Source organism: Pagrus major, chromosome 1, assembly GCF_040436345.1.
Source record: "Pagrus major chromosome 1, Pma_NU_1.0".
Taxonomy (NCBI): domain Eukaryota; kingdom Metazoa; phylum Chordata; class Actinopteri; order Spariformes; family Sparidae; genus Pagrus; species Pagrus major.
In genome coordinates, this window is record NC_133215.1 from 1,472,656 (window position 1) to 1,490,126 (window position 17,471).

Consider the following 17,471-nt stretch of genomic DNA (forward strand, 5'->3'; position numbering starts at 1 on the left):
CCTGTAAAGACTCGTGTTATCAGACTGTGTGTGTCTTCATTAGTTTGACACAATCACCGCAGTGAAACCTGTTGAAATGTGTGAGAGGTGTCGAGCTCGTTGGTCGACAGGATCAACCGCTCGGCTCTTGAGGACTTGAACAGTTTGAAACGGTGAAAAGCGGCTTCACCGGTGATGCTAACAGCTGCTAACAGTCGGTAAACAGTGTGAGAGGTTGTTTATTGTTGTTTGTTTGTTTGTTTGTGAGAAAACACCCTGACGGCGTTGACTACCGTAAAGATGAGAATACAGGCGCACTGGCGCAAAGTCTTTTCTACAGTCCGACAGCATTTATGACAGGACACACAAAGATCCATGAAACATGACAATAAGAAGACAAACTGATGTGGAGCTGAATGATTGTGCTCGTGTTTGTTCTTGTTTTGGTGTTTTTACTGTAAACTAGTTCAGTCCACACGGTCCTTTTTAAAGAGACAGACACTTTTATTTGATACAAACTGAACATTTCCAGTGTTTCAGCTCATCCCAAGTTATTTGTTGTTTAAACTGGGTTATTTTGCGGCTTTTTACTGGCATCATTCAACTCAAATCTTTAAACAGTCTGAAAGGAGCTGAAAATATTACATTCAGTTTTACTGCAGCTGAAAGTGTCAACATGTCTGTCGTGTAGACTGAAGTCAGATTTGGATGTATTTAGTGTTTGTGTGAATCTGGTGTCCAGTCAGACTCTGTATGTTTGTCATGTGACTGAGAGGAATGCTGATAAATCATGTTGTTGTGTTTGTGTGAAGGTGTGGGCTCTGCTATGAATCAGTGTGAGGAGACAGAGGAGGGAGGCCCTCCCTCTAAAACCACTCTGTGTGGGCAACATGACAGCCAGACCAAAGCTCAGAGGTGAGATGAGGATCTCTAACTGTCCATGACTCTTCTCCATGTCACAGCTCAGCACTCAAATCACTCCACCATCATGATTCACACTCAAAGCTCTGTGTGTGTTGTGTTGAAGCCCAGAGCAGCAGAGACCAGACTCTGCTGGACCTGGACATGGACCTGGACCTGGACCTGGACCTGGACCTGGACCTGGACCTGGACCCAGCTGTGTGTCCATCAAGAGTGACCGGTCCATGGATCCACCATTAAAGTTTAAAGGAAAACGTCCTTCAGAGACTCAGTAAGTCAACATAGTCCCAGCCAGCAGGAACGTTCCTGTAATATTTCATCATGTTCTCTACATGTTCTAACAATGTTATTGTTGGAGGAACGTTTCATCTGTAACATTCAGACAACGTTTTACTGATGTTTATCATTTCAAAGAAGTCTCCTGTAATGTTGTCCACCTCCTCTGATCTCATCATGTCACATTTTAAAAAGGGTTGTAGCTTCAGACTGAAGGAATGATCAGCAACATGACACGATTACTAAAACCAGTTTATCTGACTTATAATATGAACTTTGGTTATTGTCCCAAACTGGATCATCAAACTCTGATGGTTTTTCTGGACTTCTTCTCTTTAAATCAACTTTAGATTTTGATACATTTGAACATTAATTTGTGGTTGAAGGTTTGAGAGGTGCGTTGGTTTGTCTGTCTGTTTCTATCAGGGTTCAGCAGCAGAGACCAGACTCTCCTGCACCCAGCAGAGTGTCCATGAAGAGTGACTGGTCCATGAGTTGGCCTTTTAACTTCAAGGATGGAGACCACTCTGCTGAAGAAAGGTAAGACTGTAAACCAGAAGAGTTTGTTGTTCTGCAGCTCTCCTTCTATCAAGTCCGGACATAAAATGATCTGTCAGCTGGTCTCAACTTTCACACTCCACTGATTTAATGTTTTCTTCAAAGAGGAACATTTAGTATTCAAGATTTTCCAGAAATCAACAGTTAATACATGAAGCAAGTGATCAAATGAGAGCAAATGATTTTCCTCCAGATTTGATATCAATTGTTCAAATCATTTGTGGACTAAAGATGTTGATCTCTCTCTGGTTCCTCCTGGGACTCAGTACTCTGACTGGAGGAAGTGTGAATCAGTGCAGGTGGACCATGACAACATATTTTGTTGTTGCCCATAGATTCAGTCTGTTGGGAGGAAGTTGGATGGTTAATGTCCAGAGTCCTGGGCTTTAGTGTTAATGTTTGATGGTTCATGACAACTGCACTAGTGTAGCCTTTCATTGTGACCAGTCTCAGGAACAGCTGTGCAGTAATCATGCTGTTTAATCAGTCTGATATACCACAGCTGTCAGGTGGATAGATTGACAAAGGAGAAGAGCTCACTAACACAGTTTTAACTGATTTGTGCTCAAAAGAGAAACAATTATTTTGTGTTCACAGAAGAAGTCTTCAGTCTTTATTACTATATTACACCATGTTATAGGCAGGAAGGTAAATAAAAGGGTAGACAACTAGAAACTCAACTAAAGGCTTCATCATTAAAACCAGAAAACTGTTTCACCTAATCCATCAAAAGGCCCCAGAAGCAGACAGATGATGTAAAATGTGAAGCTGCTGATGGTTGAAATCATCGTACTTTATGTTCTCTCTGCAGAGTTCAGCAGGTTCTCAGTGGTCAGTCTGTCCAGCAGCATCCAACAGACCTGGACTCCATATTTAAGGTGTGTAAATGTCCAACAACAACTTTACTTCAGCTGCAAATGAAATGAAATGTCTCATTTTACATTTGAAGTTTTACTCTTTTGCAGCATCTTGAGGAGAACGTTGTCACCTTTGTGAAGAACGAGCTGAAGAAGTTCCAGAAGGTTCTGAGTCCAGATTACCCAGAATGCTCAGAGAGGCAGAGTGAGGATGAGGAGGTGTTGGACAGTGAGGAGGAGGAGCAGAGGAGGAGCAGCAGAGAGGCATTTCTGAAGATCACACTGAACTTCCTGAGGAGAATGAAGCAGGAGGAGCTGGCTGACTGTCTGCAGAGCAGTAAGAGGATTTTCCTCAATAAACTGTTTTCTTCTTCACACTAACATCCACTCACTGATGTGTTGTGTTTCATTCAGGAACTGTTGCTGCAGTTTGTCGACGTCAGCTCAAATCTAACCTCCAGAAGAAGTTCCAGTGTGTGTTTGAGGGGATCGCTAAAGCAGGAAACCCAACCCTTCTGAATCAGATCTACACAGAGCTCTACATCACAGAGGGAGGGACTGCAGAGGTCAATGATGAACATGAGGTCAGACAGATTGAAACAGCATCCAGGAAACCAGACAGACCAGAAACAACAATCAGACAAGAAGACATCTTTAAAGCCTCACCTGGAAGAGATGAACCAATCAGAAGAGTGATGACAAAGGGAGTGGCTGGCATCGGGAAAACAGTCTTAACACAGAAGTTCACTCTGGACTGGGCTGAAGACAAAGCCAACCAGGACATACAGTTCACATTTCCATTCACTTTCAGAGAGCTGAATATGCTGAAAGAGAAAAAGTTCAGCTTGGTGGAGCTTGTTCATCACTTCTTCACTGAAACCAAAGAAATCTGCAGCTTTGAAGAGTTCCAGGTTGTGTTCATCTTTGACGGTCTGGATGAGTGTCGACCTCCTCTGGACTTCCACAACACTGAGATCCTGACTGATGTTACAGAGTCCACCTCAGTGGATGTGCTGCTGGCAAACCTCATCAGGGGGAAACTGCTTCCCTCTGCTCGCCTCTGGATAACCACACGACCTGCAGCAGCCAATCAGATCCCTCCTGAGTGTGTTGACATGGTGACAGAGGTCAGAGGGTTCACTGACCCACAGAAGGAGGAGTACTTCAAGAAGAGATTCAGAGATGAGGAGCAGGCCAGCAGAATCATCTCCCACATCAAGACATCACGAAGCCTCCACATCATGTGCCACATCCCAGTCTTCTGCTGGATCACTGCTACAGTTCTGGAGGATGTGTTGAAGACCAGAGAGGGAGGAGAGCTGCCCAAGACCCTGACTGAGATGTACATCCACTTCCTGGTGGTTCAGTCCAAAGTGAAGAAGGTCAAGTATGATGGAGGAGCTGAGACAGATCCACACTGGACTCCAGAGAGCAGGAAGATGATTAAGTCTCTGGGAAAACTGGCTTTTGAGCAGTTGCAGAAAGGAAACCTGATCTTCTATGAATCAGACCTGACAGAGTGTGGCATCGATATCAGAGCAGCCTCAGTGTATTCAGGAGTGTTCACACAGATCTTTAAAGAGGAGAGTGGACTGTACCAGGACAAGGTGTTCTGCTTCGTCCATCTGAGTGTTCAGGAGTTTCTGGCTGCTCTTCATGTCCATCTGACGTTCATCAAATCTGGAGTCAATCTGCTGGCAGAAGGAAAACAAACCTCCTGGTGGTCTAAACTATTCAGAGACAAACCTGAACCAAAACAACTCTACCAGAGTGCTGTGGACAAGGCCTTACAGAGTCCAAATGGACACCTGGACCTGTTCCTCCGCTTCCTCCTGGGTCTTTCACTGGAGACCAATCAGACTCTCCTACGAGGTCTGATGACACACACAGGAAGTATCTCACAGACCAATCAGGAAACAGTGAAGTACATCAAGAAGAAGATCAGTGAGAATCTGTCTCCAGAGAGAAGCATCAATCTGTTCCACTGTCTGAATGAACTGAATGATGGTTCTCTAGTGGAGGAGATCCAACAGTACCTGAGATCAGGAAGTCTGTCCACAGATAAACTGTCTCCTGCTCAGTGGTCAGCTCTGGTCTTCATCTTACTGTCATCAGAAGAAGATCTGGACGTGTTTGACCTGAAGAAATACTGTGCTTCAGAGGAGGCTCTTCTGAGGCTGCTGCCAGTGGTCAAAGCCTCCAACAAGGCTCTGTAAGTGAACAGATACTGTATCACACATGTAGGGTTTTTCTCCACTAATGAATCTCCTAATATCAAATATCAATCAAATAAGAGTCCAAAGATTTAGTCATCAAATTGATCAGTTGATCAGTTGAAAAACATTCATATTGTTCCTTTAGTTGTATTGTACCTCTACAGATGAATGCATCCATGAAATAGAAGAAAACTGTCTCTTTGTAGTTCATGTCAGGCTCAATCCCAGAGATATGAGTATAATCTAGGACATTTCATTAATTGTTGACAGTCACGTTTATACTCTTTTCAGTCTAGTCAAGTTTCAGTCGACTGAATGTCTGAGCATGTTAGTCTTATTTTAGTCAGAATTATCCATGACTATTTTAGTCTAGTTTTAGTCGACGAAAATTGTAATTTAGTCTCTTTTTAGTAATGAAATTCTATTTAACCCAGTTAATATCGTACAAGTACCTAGTATAGAATAGACAAAACCAAAATGTTCTTTAATTTCACAAGTCAAACAAGGTTATCTTATTATTATATTATTGTTACCTTATAGACTCAAGAATACATTCAATTCCAGACACAGAAGACCCTCTGATTTGAATTTACAACATATTTATTTTACCTACCAAACATGCAAGAAGTACACACACACACACACACACATACACACACACACACACACACACACACACACACACACACACACACACACACGTATGTCTCAGTCGTTTTCAGCTGCAGTGGCTAACGTCTAAAGCTAAAGCTAACATTAAAATGTGACACATTAACCACAGCCTCATGAGTTGGCATGAGCTTTCTAAAATAGAAAGTAACATTACGTTAATGTCTTGACTTACCTCGATTACATTATGGAATGCCTTGAGATGTCTCTTAAGATTTGTGGTGTTTTTTCTTGCGATTTTGTGGCCGCATTTCTCCCCATCTCCCCAACACATTTGGTTTTCTTTTCCACTTCTATGTAATGAAAGTGTGTTCAAATGTCGTTTCTTCTTTTTCTCCCAAAGACGAATCCCGGCTGGCCGGCCACCGGTCCCTTTCTTTTTGTCAGAATTAACTTTGTGTCTTGAGTTGTCGTTAAAGTTAACCCACCGCAGCTGCATCTTCTAAATAATGCCGCGTGAGTGGGGATTGAGGAAGTGATGTCGCCTGCGTCTCAGCAGTGCAACCTGATGCAGCCCCTGAACTGAGACTCAGGAAACAGAAATATTGCAAAATAATAATACTTCATCTCGTCTTGTTTTGGTCAACGAAAATGAAGAGATATTTTAGCAGAGTTTTTATTTTGTAAACCACATTTAGTCCCGTTTTTATTCGTCAACAATATTGCATTATATATTTGATTATAGTTTTCGTCACATGATGAGGTTCATTGACAACGATATTTAGTCATAATTTTCATTGACGAAAGCAACACTATACTTGAGACTATAAAGACCCAGTCCACAGAAATGTGATGTGTTTTTTATTGTATAAGACAGAAACAGTATCAGTGTTTGTCTTTGTCACTAACTGTCCTTCAGGCTGAGTGGCTGTAATCTGTCAGAGAGAAGCTGTGAAGCTCTGTCCTCAGTTCTCAGCTCCCAGTCCTCTAGTCTGAGAGAGCTGGACCTGAGTAACAATGACCTGCAGGATTCAGAAGTGAAGCCGCTGTCTGTTGGACTGAAGAGTCCACACTGTAAACTGGAGACTCTCAGGTCAGGATTAAAAAAGACATGTACAGAGTGAACCATAACTGTTCCTTTATGTTGTCATTGGTCTCCTGTCATTTTACCAGTTCTCTTTTCAGAGACTGCTCTGAAACTGAGTGTATCAAAATACAATTAGAAGTTAAATCAAACAGAGAGAAAAGTCTTCACATGTCCTCTACATTTCTTTTTCAGGCTGAGTGTCTGTAATCTGTCAGAGAGAAGCTGTGAAGCTCTGTCCTCAGTTCTCAGCTCCCAGTCCTCTAGTCTGAGAGAGCTGGACCTGAGTGACAACGACCTGCAGGATTCAGGAGTGAAGCCGCTGTCTGTTGGACTGAAGAGTCCACACTGTAAACTGGAGACTCTCAGGTCAGGATTAAAAAAGACATGTACAGAGTGAACCATAACTGTTCCTTTATGTTGTCATTGGTCTCCTGTCATTTTATCAGTTCTCTATTCAGAGACTGCTCTGAAACTGAGTGTATCAAAATACAATTAGAAGTTAAATCAAACAGAGAGAAAAGTCTTCACATGTCCTCTACATTTCTTTTTCAGGCTGAGTGTCTGTAATCTGTCAGAGAGAAGCTGTGAAGCTCTGTCCTCAGTTCTCAGCTCCCAGTCCTCTAGTCTGAGAGAGCTGGACCTGAGTGACAACGACCTGCAGGATTCAGGAGTGAAGCCGCTGTCTGTTGGACTGAAGAGTCCACACTGTAAACTGGAGACTCTCAGGTCAGGATTCATACCCTATTTAAGAGACAACCCTTTGAATGTTGCTTTACGTACAGGTTAAAGTCTATTTTAACAGCTCTATTGTGAAGCAAAACTAGAGGTGGGTTATCAAAAAATTTAGATTGTGATTCCACAATCTGCTCTTCAGGTGAACCATAGACGTTGTTGTATTCAGAGTCCTCGTACTTCCATTTCCAAACTTCACAGAACCTCATTTACTAGCAGATCAGCGATATATGAAAAAATCAATAGAGTGATGCAGCCAACATGATGGATATGCTGATTGGAAGAATCCCTTCTCATTGGGCGTGATGATATATCTTTGTAGCTAACTTGTAGCTTGTTAGGAAAAGCTAACCGTTTTCAACACACGGAAGAGCTTTATAATTAAACTGTGGGACATTTAATGATGTGTTTAATGTTGGAGAACAAAACGTGTAAATGTCTTCAGCCTGTGGTAACCACACACCTTATTTCACACATTTAACTGAAAACACATTCAACAAACTCAGACTTTGAGTCCAGGGGACAGGACATGCTAACATGCTAACTGATTTCTTTGTTTTCGGACTATAAATTACACCACTCTATAGGTAGCACCATGGTGGAGGAGGAGCTTGTGCCAAACAAGAACTATCTTTAATGAAATATTGTGTTTTAATGGTGTAAATGGAGAAATTCATAAGCTATTTCAACAACAGGGCATTTTAAAATTGATGAATAAGGTCACAATTTAGATTGCGGATCGTGATTGGAATAAAATAGATTGTGATGTTATTTTTTAATTAAAGCAACTCTAATCAGTATTTTTACATTAACAATAGTTTAAATGTCAAAGTGACAAACCCACAGAGAATTATCACACAAGTTTGCATTACCCCTCAGCTGTGTGTGTGTGTGTGTGTGTGTGTGTGTGTGTGTCTCCAGGCTGTCAGGCTGTCTGATCACAGAGGAAGGCTGTGCTTCTCTGGCCTCAGCTCTGAGATCCAACCCCTCCCATCTGAGAGAGCTGGACCTGAGCTACAATCATCCAGGAGACTCAGGAGTGAAGCTGCTGTCGGCTGGACTCGAGGATCCAGACTGGAGACTGGACACTCTCAGGTATGAACAGACAACAAGAGCTCTTTAAAATCTGTCTGGTCGACCTTTGTCTCAATTAATGTCTGTTCTGTGATTAAAATCAGAAAGTGAAAAAAATTGGCTTCTTTTAATTATCAATATTTGTTAAAAGTGTTTAAAAATGGACATAGAGGCTTTTTCCTTTTAACATTTTCTTCAAATTATAATGAATTAGACCAGAATATGTGTTGTTACCTTATTTAGACGTGTGATATATGTGAGTAAAACACAGAAATACAGTTTTTCATCACTACAAAATGCAAACTGTGTCCATTTGAATTATGCCCGCCCTGAGTGACCCTGGCTTCGAGGTCAAATGTCTGAGATCTACTGCCACTAGATGTCACTCTAGAGCAGCGGCATCTCAGAGCAAAACAAATGTACACATCGTTCACTCAGTGAAGTGGGGTCGAAAAAGAAAGTGTCATCTGAACAAACACTGCTCATGAAACTCAGATCTAATGCTGCTTTTCCACCAAAACTAGCAGGTCAACACAATGATCGCCTAATGACCCCATTCCCACTTCCTGCAGGCAACGCAGCCTCTCTGTGATTTGTATCTGAAGCGTTACGTTGTACGTCACTGACGTCATGTTTCACATCATGAATGCGCCGGATCGAGTAAACAACACCAGTTAAACAGAAGAGAAAATAACAACAGACAACATTGTGTTGAATATCTCTTCAGTGTTGTGTTGTGTTGTGTATAACTGCTCCACGTGCCTTACCTTGAATTGCCCCCTGGGGACAAATAAAGTTTTTTTCAATTGAATTGAACAGACCAAAATTACTTCCATATTTACGCCGATTGCTAAACTCCATTTTTGGCTAAAGTCTTGGAGAAAATTGTTTTTAATCAATTACAATCCTTTTGCGTGATTTTACTATTCATGAAAAGTTTCAGTCTGGCTTTAAGCGTCGCCATAGTACTGAAACTGCCCTCCTAAGAGTGCTAAACGATCTTCTTTTAACTGCTGACTCAGGAAACTCAGCTGTTTTAGTGCTTTTAGATCTGACTGATGCCTTTGACACTGTCAATCACTCGATTCTTTTATCTCGTCTTGAAAAGTGTGTGAGCATTAAGGGTACTGCCCTTGAATGGCTCCGATCATATTTGTCAGAAAGGAGTTACTCTGTCAAAATTGGTGAATTTTCCTCTTCTGTGGCCCCTCTCCCCTGCGGGGTGCCCAAAGGGGCTGTTTTGGGTCCTCTACTGTTCTCATTGTATATGCTGCTCTTGGGAAACAACAACATCTCCTTTCACTGCTTTGTGGATGATGTACAAATCTACTTGCCATTTCAACCTAATGATTCAGACTCCCTGCAGCCCTTGCTTAACTGCTTGAGTGATTTAAAAACCTGGCTGGATCTGAACCTCCACTGTCTTAATGAAAACAAAACAGAAGCTGTTGTCTTTGGTCATCCTGATCGGCTGGAGGGCTGTGCTGGCACTTTTGGCCCTCTTTGGTCCTACGTTCGACCATTTACTAGGAATTTGGGTGTGATTATTGAGAGTGCTTTTAAGCTAGACAAGCAAATCAGTTCTGTTGTCAAAACTAGCTTTTTCCAACTCTGACTATTAGCCATAGTTAAAGCTATGGTCTACGATTTGAAAGATTGATCATTATTATTAACATTATTTAGATGGTGGTTATGACCCAATAGTACGACCTACACAATGTGAAGAGCAAAAGGAACCTAATAAATCCATTCTCTCTAGCGCCTGCAAAACTGAAAAGAAATTGACCAATTGGTCAATTTTTCCATCCAATCCCCTCGCTCACTCTCCTGCTCCTGCTCAGGCCTCGTCCCGACCCACTTCCACATTTGAAACTACAAGCGGGCAAGAGGTTTGTTTGAGCAGGTAACCTTTCGTCTTTATTGTGGATGTTGTGACACTGATAACTTTCATGCCGATGCCGGCTTATGACTATGAAAGCTGCCGTTAGTTTGTTTCTGTGTTATTAGATGGCGTGGAAACAATTTCTGTCTCTGCAGTATTGTCAACACTTGTTTACTTGTTCGACAGAGACGTTAGCCTCTATGTTAGCATTGTAAGCTAAAATTGCTATCATGTTTACACCAAATCAGCCTATTTATTTGCTCGTGGCAGCTAAATGAAGCAGCAATGCTGGTAAGATGAATGAATGGATGAATGAACCCCTCCGCTTCGCGTTGGGGTTTCATTCATCCTGTCCGGATTTATTTCTCCATAACAACCTCTCGCCCGGTCACTACTCAGCTGTTCTGCTAACCCTCCTCCCGGTCTTGTCCGTTTGTTTTCAAGGAAGCCTTTGCTAAATCAACATGATGGATTATCATATACGTTACGATGTGTGTATTTGTGTGTCTTATCTGTCATAAACAAGAGATTATGGTTCATGGGGCACGTTTGTGTCGCGGTCTGGTGCTACTCAGACAACAGCTGGGACACAGCTGGTCCGAGGCTCATGCAGGTTTAGTTTTCAGCCACAATGTGGAAGCGATCGTGTGATTAAAGCTGACGGCAGCATCTGTTAGTCTCTTGGCCCTCAATAACTTTTAGAAGTGGCTAACTTAGCTGTTGATAAATAGTAACTTGTTACGTAGCTATAACCTAACGTAGCTGTAACATGCTAATGACGTTATGCTAGCTTGGCTGTTGACATTGTAAGATGTAAGATTTACATTAGTTTCAACATGCATTGTAATAACTTTACCTGTGAATCCGACATCGTTACTCTGCATTCAAAGCTGGCGCTGTATTTGGTTTCTTGCTTCTTTCTTCTTTCTTGCTTGTTGCTCTTGTTGCTTGTTGCGGGAGGCTCCGAGGGGAGGGGTGTGTGTGTGTGTGTGTGTGTGTGTGTGGGGGGGGGGGGGGACCAGAGATCGTAGACCAGAGCTTTAAGCCGTATCTGCCCCTTAAAGACTTTGAAACAGTCATACACGCATTTGTAACGACTCGACTTGATAACTGCAACTCTTTGTATGTGGGTCTGAATCAGTCCTCTCTCAGTAGACTACAGCTGGTGATAAATGCTGCTGCTAGGCTTGTAACTAAGACGAGAAAGCACATCACTCCAGTTTTAGCTTCTCTCCACTGGCTTCCTGTCCACGTCAGAATTGATTTAAGGTTTTATTGTTTGTTTTTAAGGTTTTAAATGGCTTGGCACCTCCATATCTATGTGAGCTTATCAACATTTATTCTCCATTTAAAGCTCTGAGGTCGTCCTCTCTGATGGCTCTCAACGTCCCAAGAGCCAAACTGAAGAGTAAAGGTGACCGAGCGTTTTCAGTGGCTGCTCCTAAATTGTGGAACTCTTTGCCTCTGCAAATTAAAACTGCTCGGACCACCGAAACCTTCAAGACATTGTTAAAAAGCTACTTTTTCTCACTGGCTTTTAACTCTAGTTAAACATGGACATCTTGCCTCCACATACTGTTTTTTTTTCTTTTTTGTATTCCCTGCTTGTTTGATGTATCTATTTGTTCTGTGAATTCCTGAACCTGTGAAGCACTTTGGTTGTTTTTAAATGTGCTATATAAATAAATTTGACCTTGACCTTACGCAGCACCACCGGATGTTGATAACGCGTCGTCACTTCATGCGGTGGAATTTAGCGTGTTCGCCCGGATCTTACGTTTAGATCAAAGCCGAGCCGAGGTGATAAAAACCTGTCTACTGCAGAGTCACTGACCCGGGTGTAAATGCAGAGTTTACTCATTCCCACTGCACACAACAGCTGATCTTAGCAGGTTTAAGTGGGATTTTTGACCAGTGGAAAAGGGTTATAACAGTAAAATGAGGCAGTGCTGATCAAATATGAATCAATATTCTGCTGGAGTTGTCAGACACATAGTTTAGTTACTGTTTCAATGTAATATGAGAAAGTGTGTTACCAGGCCGCCATGTACCAAAACAGAGAACAGAGAAGCTCAAAATAATAAGAGTTTAGTTTTATTATGCAACAAGGACTCTGACTGCATCCATGTAGTTGTGGACTATTTATCTAAATATGTACCAGTAAATATGAATATCAGAAAATGGATCTGCTCCCTTCCTGTAGCTAATTCAAGACACGGTGCAAGTTAGGAAGGAGATGATGCAAACATTTACAAAACCAGAACCTGTTGTTCTGTTCGGATGAAGGCTCGCCTACAAAGTCTTTATTTGTTGTGACCAGAAAATCTTTCCACCTGAGAGCAGCTTTATCTGTAGACACAGTTTCAACCAAATAATCAACAACAGACCTGATGCACACTTCTGCAGCCAGAGACTCAGGTGGATGACTGGACGTAGTTTTCTTGAGCTGATCTTTAATTATTTAGTTGTTGTTTGTGAATATTTGATGTAAAGTCTGAGTGTGTGTATGAAGTGTGTTTTATAAATGCAGCTGTTTTGTCTTCATGGTGATCTGAGTGAAGCTTTATGAAGATCATTGATGAGGAAGCTTCTGAAGGTTCATTCTGACTTTGTTTCTTCCTCCAGGGTGGAACATGGTGGAGAGCAGAGGCTGAAACCTGGTCTGAGGAAGTGTAAGTGTGTGTTCACTTTGACTGATGAAAACAAGGCAGCACATGTTAAAGTAGTTTCAATCTAAAGCTTGTGTATCTGCATTCAACTGTCAGTTTGAAAGAAGATCCAAAAAGATGAGTCATTGTGAAGTTTTGATCTAATTAACAGTCAGTCTGTTAATAAAGCAACAAATAAACCATCAGCTGTGTTAGATGATAAACTGCTGCTGTATTGTGTCTTGTTCTCTCCATCAGATGTCTGTGAACTCACAGTGGACACAAACACAGTGAACAGATTCCTCAAACTGTCTGACAACAACAGGAAGGTGACATATGTGGAAGAGAAGCAGCCATATCCTGATCATCCAGAGAGGTTTGACTGGTGGCCTCAGCTGCTGTGTAGAAATGGTCTGACTGGTCGCTGTTACTGGGAGGTCGAGTGGAGAGGAAGGGTTCATATATCAGTGAGTTACAGAGGAAACAGCAGGAGAGGAGACAGTGAGGACTGTTGGTTTGGACTGAATAATCAGTCCTGGAGTCTGATCTGCTCTGATGATGGTCGTTACTCTGTCTGGCACAATAACATAAGAACAGTCCTCTCCTCCTCCTCCTCCTCCTCCTCCTCCTCCTCCTCCTCCTCCTCCTCCTCCTCCTCTGTCTCTAACAGAGTAGCAGTGTATGTGGACTGTCCTGCTGGCACTCTGTCCTTCTACAGAGTCTCCTCTGACTCACTGATCCACCTCCACACCTTCAACACCACATTCACTCAACCTCTTTATCCTGGGTTCATGTTCTGGACATCTGGTTCCTCAGTGTCTCTGTAGGAGGGACACACACACACAGACACACACACACAGTCTCACACACACACACACACACACACACACACACACACACTCTCTGTAAATCACAGGAACAGAAATGGGTTAGTTGTGTTGTCTCTTCTTGGTCAATGTGCTGCACATCAGTGGTTTTAAATCTCTTTAAATATGTTTTGAACGTTCAGATTTCAGTTTTCTGAACTTTGTGATCTGATTGTTTTCTCACAACAATCAGCCTGTATATACAATAAAATCAGGCTCCACACACACATGCATATAGATCATCATAATTATGATCTTTGTTCAGACAGCTTTTATTTAGTTGATTTGTGGTTCATCATTGAAGTTTCTCATTTGTCTTCTTTGAGTTATTATCTGTAAATATGTGTATATGAGTGGATAGAGCTGCTGCTACGTGCAGACGGACCTCCATTACAAAATCTCCCTGTAGAGTCGAAGAGCCAAAGACTTTCTGTCAACACTTCATTATCTCACATCATGTGTCAGAATAAACATTTGACTTTCTCATTCACGTGTCTCTCCTGATTGAAATAACGTCTTTTCACATCACTTTACATTACAGACATCACAGCAGACGAGCTGCATGGAGACATCTGATGTTTAAATCATCTCCAGCTGCTTCAGTTGTTCAGCAGAACGCTGCAACTCTGTTTTACTGTGAAGCTCCAGAAATGTTCTGTGGACTACGACACTTCACCTGACTTTATATCATCAGGAGGAGATGATGGCTGAGCCTGACTTTATATCATCAGGAGGAGATGATGGCTGAGCCTGACTTTATATCATCAGGAGGAGATGATGGCTGAGCCTGACTTTATATCATCAGGAGGAGATGATGACTGAGCCTGACTTTCATCAACATGGAGGGAGGAGATGTAACTGGATTGTATTTTCTGGGTGAACTGCTCCTTTAAACTGTTTTGTTGTCACATCTACATTTTCAGTCAAAATCTTTTTTCTTTGGTCACGTTGGCTTCTCTCATTGTCAGAGACGACTTTGCTGATGCATTAAAACAGTTATTGGTTCATTTTGTTCAATCATCTGTTGTTTTGTTGTTGTAAAACATTTTGTCGTGGTTTTCATTTTTGAAGGATTTTTCGTTCTTTTGTCACTTTTTAGCTGCAGAAGTCAAATATTTTCAGTCAGAGTCTTAAAACATATTGGACACGTTAGTCTGTCTCATGAAATCATTGTTGTGTCAGCAGCATGAACAGGAGAGAAACAGAATATTTGCTGTGTGACTCGTGCTGCCGTCTCCCTACATCAGCCACATTACATGAATCATTTCTGCCCTTTACATTGAAGCCAAACATCTCACAAGCTGAACACATGTTCTCCAGGGTTAATGTCTCAGTATGACACGACCATTACATCTGATTTAAACACACAACTTCAGTGACTCTGTGAACACGTGCTGCTGCTTTCAGACGCACACGCACACACACACACACACACACACACACACACACACCTGTAATATCAACATGATGTTTCAAAATAAAAGTTCTTACCTCGGGGATAAAAAGACACACGTGCAGGCAGCCGAGCTGAGAGAGTGAGTGCTGTAGCACCACGCTGACCCGACACACACACACACACACACACACCCCTCCATGCTGCCCCCCCCCCAGTTGTACAAACTCAGGCACATAGTTAAATGTAGTAGACATGTTTAGCTTACGTTAGTTGGCTTTACCCAAAATCATCAGTTCACATAAATTCTTTCTTTCAGGAGTCTAAGTTGAACAAACACAACATGAATTAAAAATAATCTATAAACAATCATCTTAATCTGAACCATCAAGTTCATCTGAAGAGTCAATACGATCCTTCAACTTGCTGACAGTTACTGTGTTCTGGTGTTTGAGCACAAATAAAACCAACTTTTACATATTTTCATTGATATTGAAATGTATTAAAGACACACATCAAGTTTCAGTCATATATGTTTCCTTCACACGATAAAAAAGAGTTTTTACTGTCATGTAGCGATGCATGCTGGGAAGTCTGCTAATGATCTGCAGATCAGGCTCCTCCCCTCCCTTACATGAACATCACTGCACTGCATATTTCATGTGATTGGTGCAAACAACTGACTTGATTCTGCAACATAAAAGAATAACGAGCGCTCAGAAGTTGAACTTAAACTAAATCTGGGTGTCTGACTGTCTTCATGGATGTGACTGTAGGTTAATGTGGTAAACAGAGGCAGGGAAGGATAATCTGGTGCATGCAGCCATGTCACTGTGTTGAACTGTTGATCACGGACATGAAGGCTTGATTTATACATTGAAATCAACAGAAACACGAGAAAGAACAGGATGTTAGAAATACTGACGTCAGTAAAGCGAATCCCCCGAACACAACCCTGCTGTGTAGTTACAGTCAGATGATATTAAACTGTAATCTCCTGCATTAAAGTTCTGCCGGGTGTGTAACTTTGCTGCTGAATGCTAAATCCACCATCAGAATAATCCTTTAAGGTGAAATATGTAAGTTTGAGTTCAAAACATTAAAAGAAATATTAAAATGGTCAACAGGATGTGAAGAAGTTTTGACCTCATGTGTTTTTTTGTTGAAGAGATATCTACTGAAGTTAGCTGCTAACCAGCTAGCCCCGGGCCTGAAAACCTCTCTCTCTGCTGTGTAAACACCAACACTCCCCTTTGAGGTCAGGCTAACTGCACGGCTAACCGAGCTAACAAGCTAACATAAGCTACAGACATGGGTGTATACAAAACATACAGCTAGCAACAGTTAGCAGTGACTGGCATCATGCTGCCCCCTATTTGTTGGGAGGAGACTAATTCTTACGTATTGCACATTTAAAAGCACAGTAATGTGTCAAATGTGGGTTGTCAACCCGACTTCATGTCATTAAACCACCAACAACTACGTTAAATATTAAAAAAGCACACGATCATGGTGTTAGTGACAGTATTGGGTCTGGAGAAGGAGTCGTTCTGTCCTGTGAGCAGGTGGATGGAGAAACATTGTGAAGTGGTTCTGGATGCTGGAGGACCGAGTGTCGACCGCTTCTGTCATTCATTAACCTCCTTGTTGTGAAAAAGCTTCGACACGTCAGCGCAGCCTCCGTGTCCGTGTGTCCTTCTTATCAGGCAGCCGCCGGCGTTCCCACCTTCAGATGTCTGGTAGTGATGTTTTTCTTTTTCTTTTTCAGAAACAGCACCTGACGCCTTCCCACCGACACGAACACAACGTGTCACTGCAGCCAACGGTACCAGCTCCTGTGAGTCAGTGGTGATCATAGAAAACATGATGACAGTCACATTTATTCACTCAGGGACAAAATATTATTTAGTTCAGGATACTGAGTCCTCGAGACTTTATTTATTCATCAGTGATTCTTCTTCACTGTCATGAAAGCTCGATCTGCTGACGACAGCCACTGAATGTGACTGAAAGCTCCGACAGGATGCCAGTAAGACGACCTTGAGTCAACAACTGTTTTTGTCAAACTGTCCAAAGTCAAGAATGAAGCTCAACATGTCTTCGTGAGCTTTGAAGACATTTATCAACAGATTTTTGCTCTCACCACATTGTGTATGAACAACACGCCATCGTCTGCATCTATTCATTTCATTCATTGTTCCACTGTGCTGTCGTGTTGCTATGGATACAGAAGTAAAGGATTTGATTGGCTACTTCTTCCACCGCTGTGATGAAGTCAGTCTGAGCTTCAGTCTGAAGGAGCTGAACACTGGATACATGAAAACAGCTCCTCCTGGTGGCTGATAGCAGCACTGCAGCTTTCTGGGCACAAAA

General features: G+C 42.0%; 1 protein-coding gene across 1 annotated transcript; it reads left to right on the forward strand.

The window, feature by feature from the left end:
* Positions 1-438: 438 nt before the first annotated feature.
* On the forward strand, positions 439-14,151 carry LOC140994375 (NACHT, LRR and PYD domains-containing protein 3-like). The gene is made up of 12 exons (XM_073463974.1): positions 439-894; positions 1,007-1,044; positions 1,093-1,171; positions 2,546-2,612; positions 2,700-2,928; positions 3,006-4,803; positions 6,336-6,509; positions 6,696-6,869; positions 7,056-7,229; positions 8,157-8,330; positions 12,817-12,863; positions 13,098-14,151. Exons 1-12 carry the CDS (start codon positions 770-772, stop codon positions 13,664-13,666), a joined length of 3,648 nt encoding a protein of 1,215 aa, XP_073320075.1. The 5' UTR covers positions 439-769; the 3' UTR covers positions 13,667-14,151.
* Positions 14,152-17,471: the final 3,320 nt, after the last annotated feature.

Coding starts and splice junctions, on each gene's coding strand:
- LOC140994375 (XM_073463974.1), top strand. CDS start 770: ATGTTGTTGTGTTTGTGTGAAGGTGTGGGCTCTGCTATGAATCAGTGT. Junction 1,172..2,545: donor AAACGTCCTTCAGAGACTCA/GTAAGTCAACAT, acceptor TTCTCTCTGCAG/AGTTCAGCAGGTTCTCAGTG. Junction 2,613..2,699: donor ACCTGGACTCCATATTTAAG/GTGTGTAAATGT, acceptor ACTCTTTTGCAG/CATCTTGAGGAGAACGTTGT.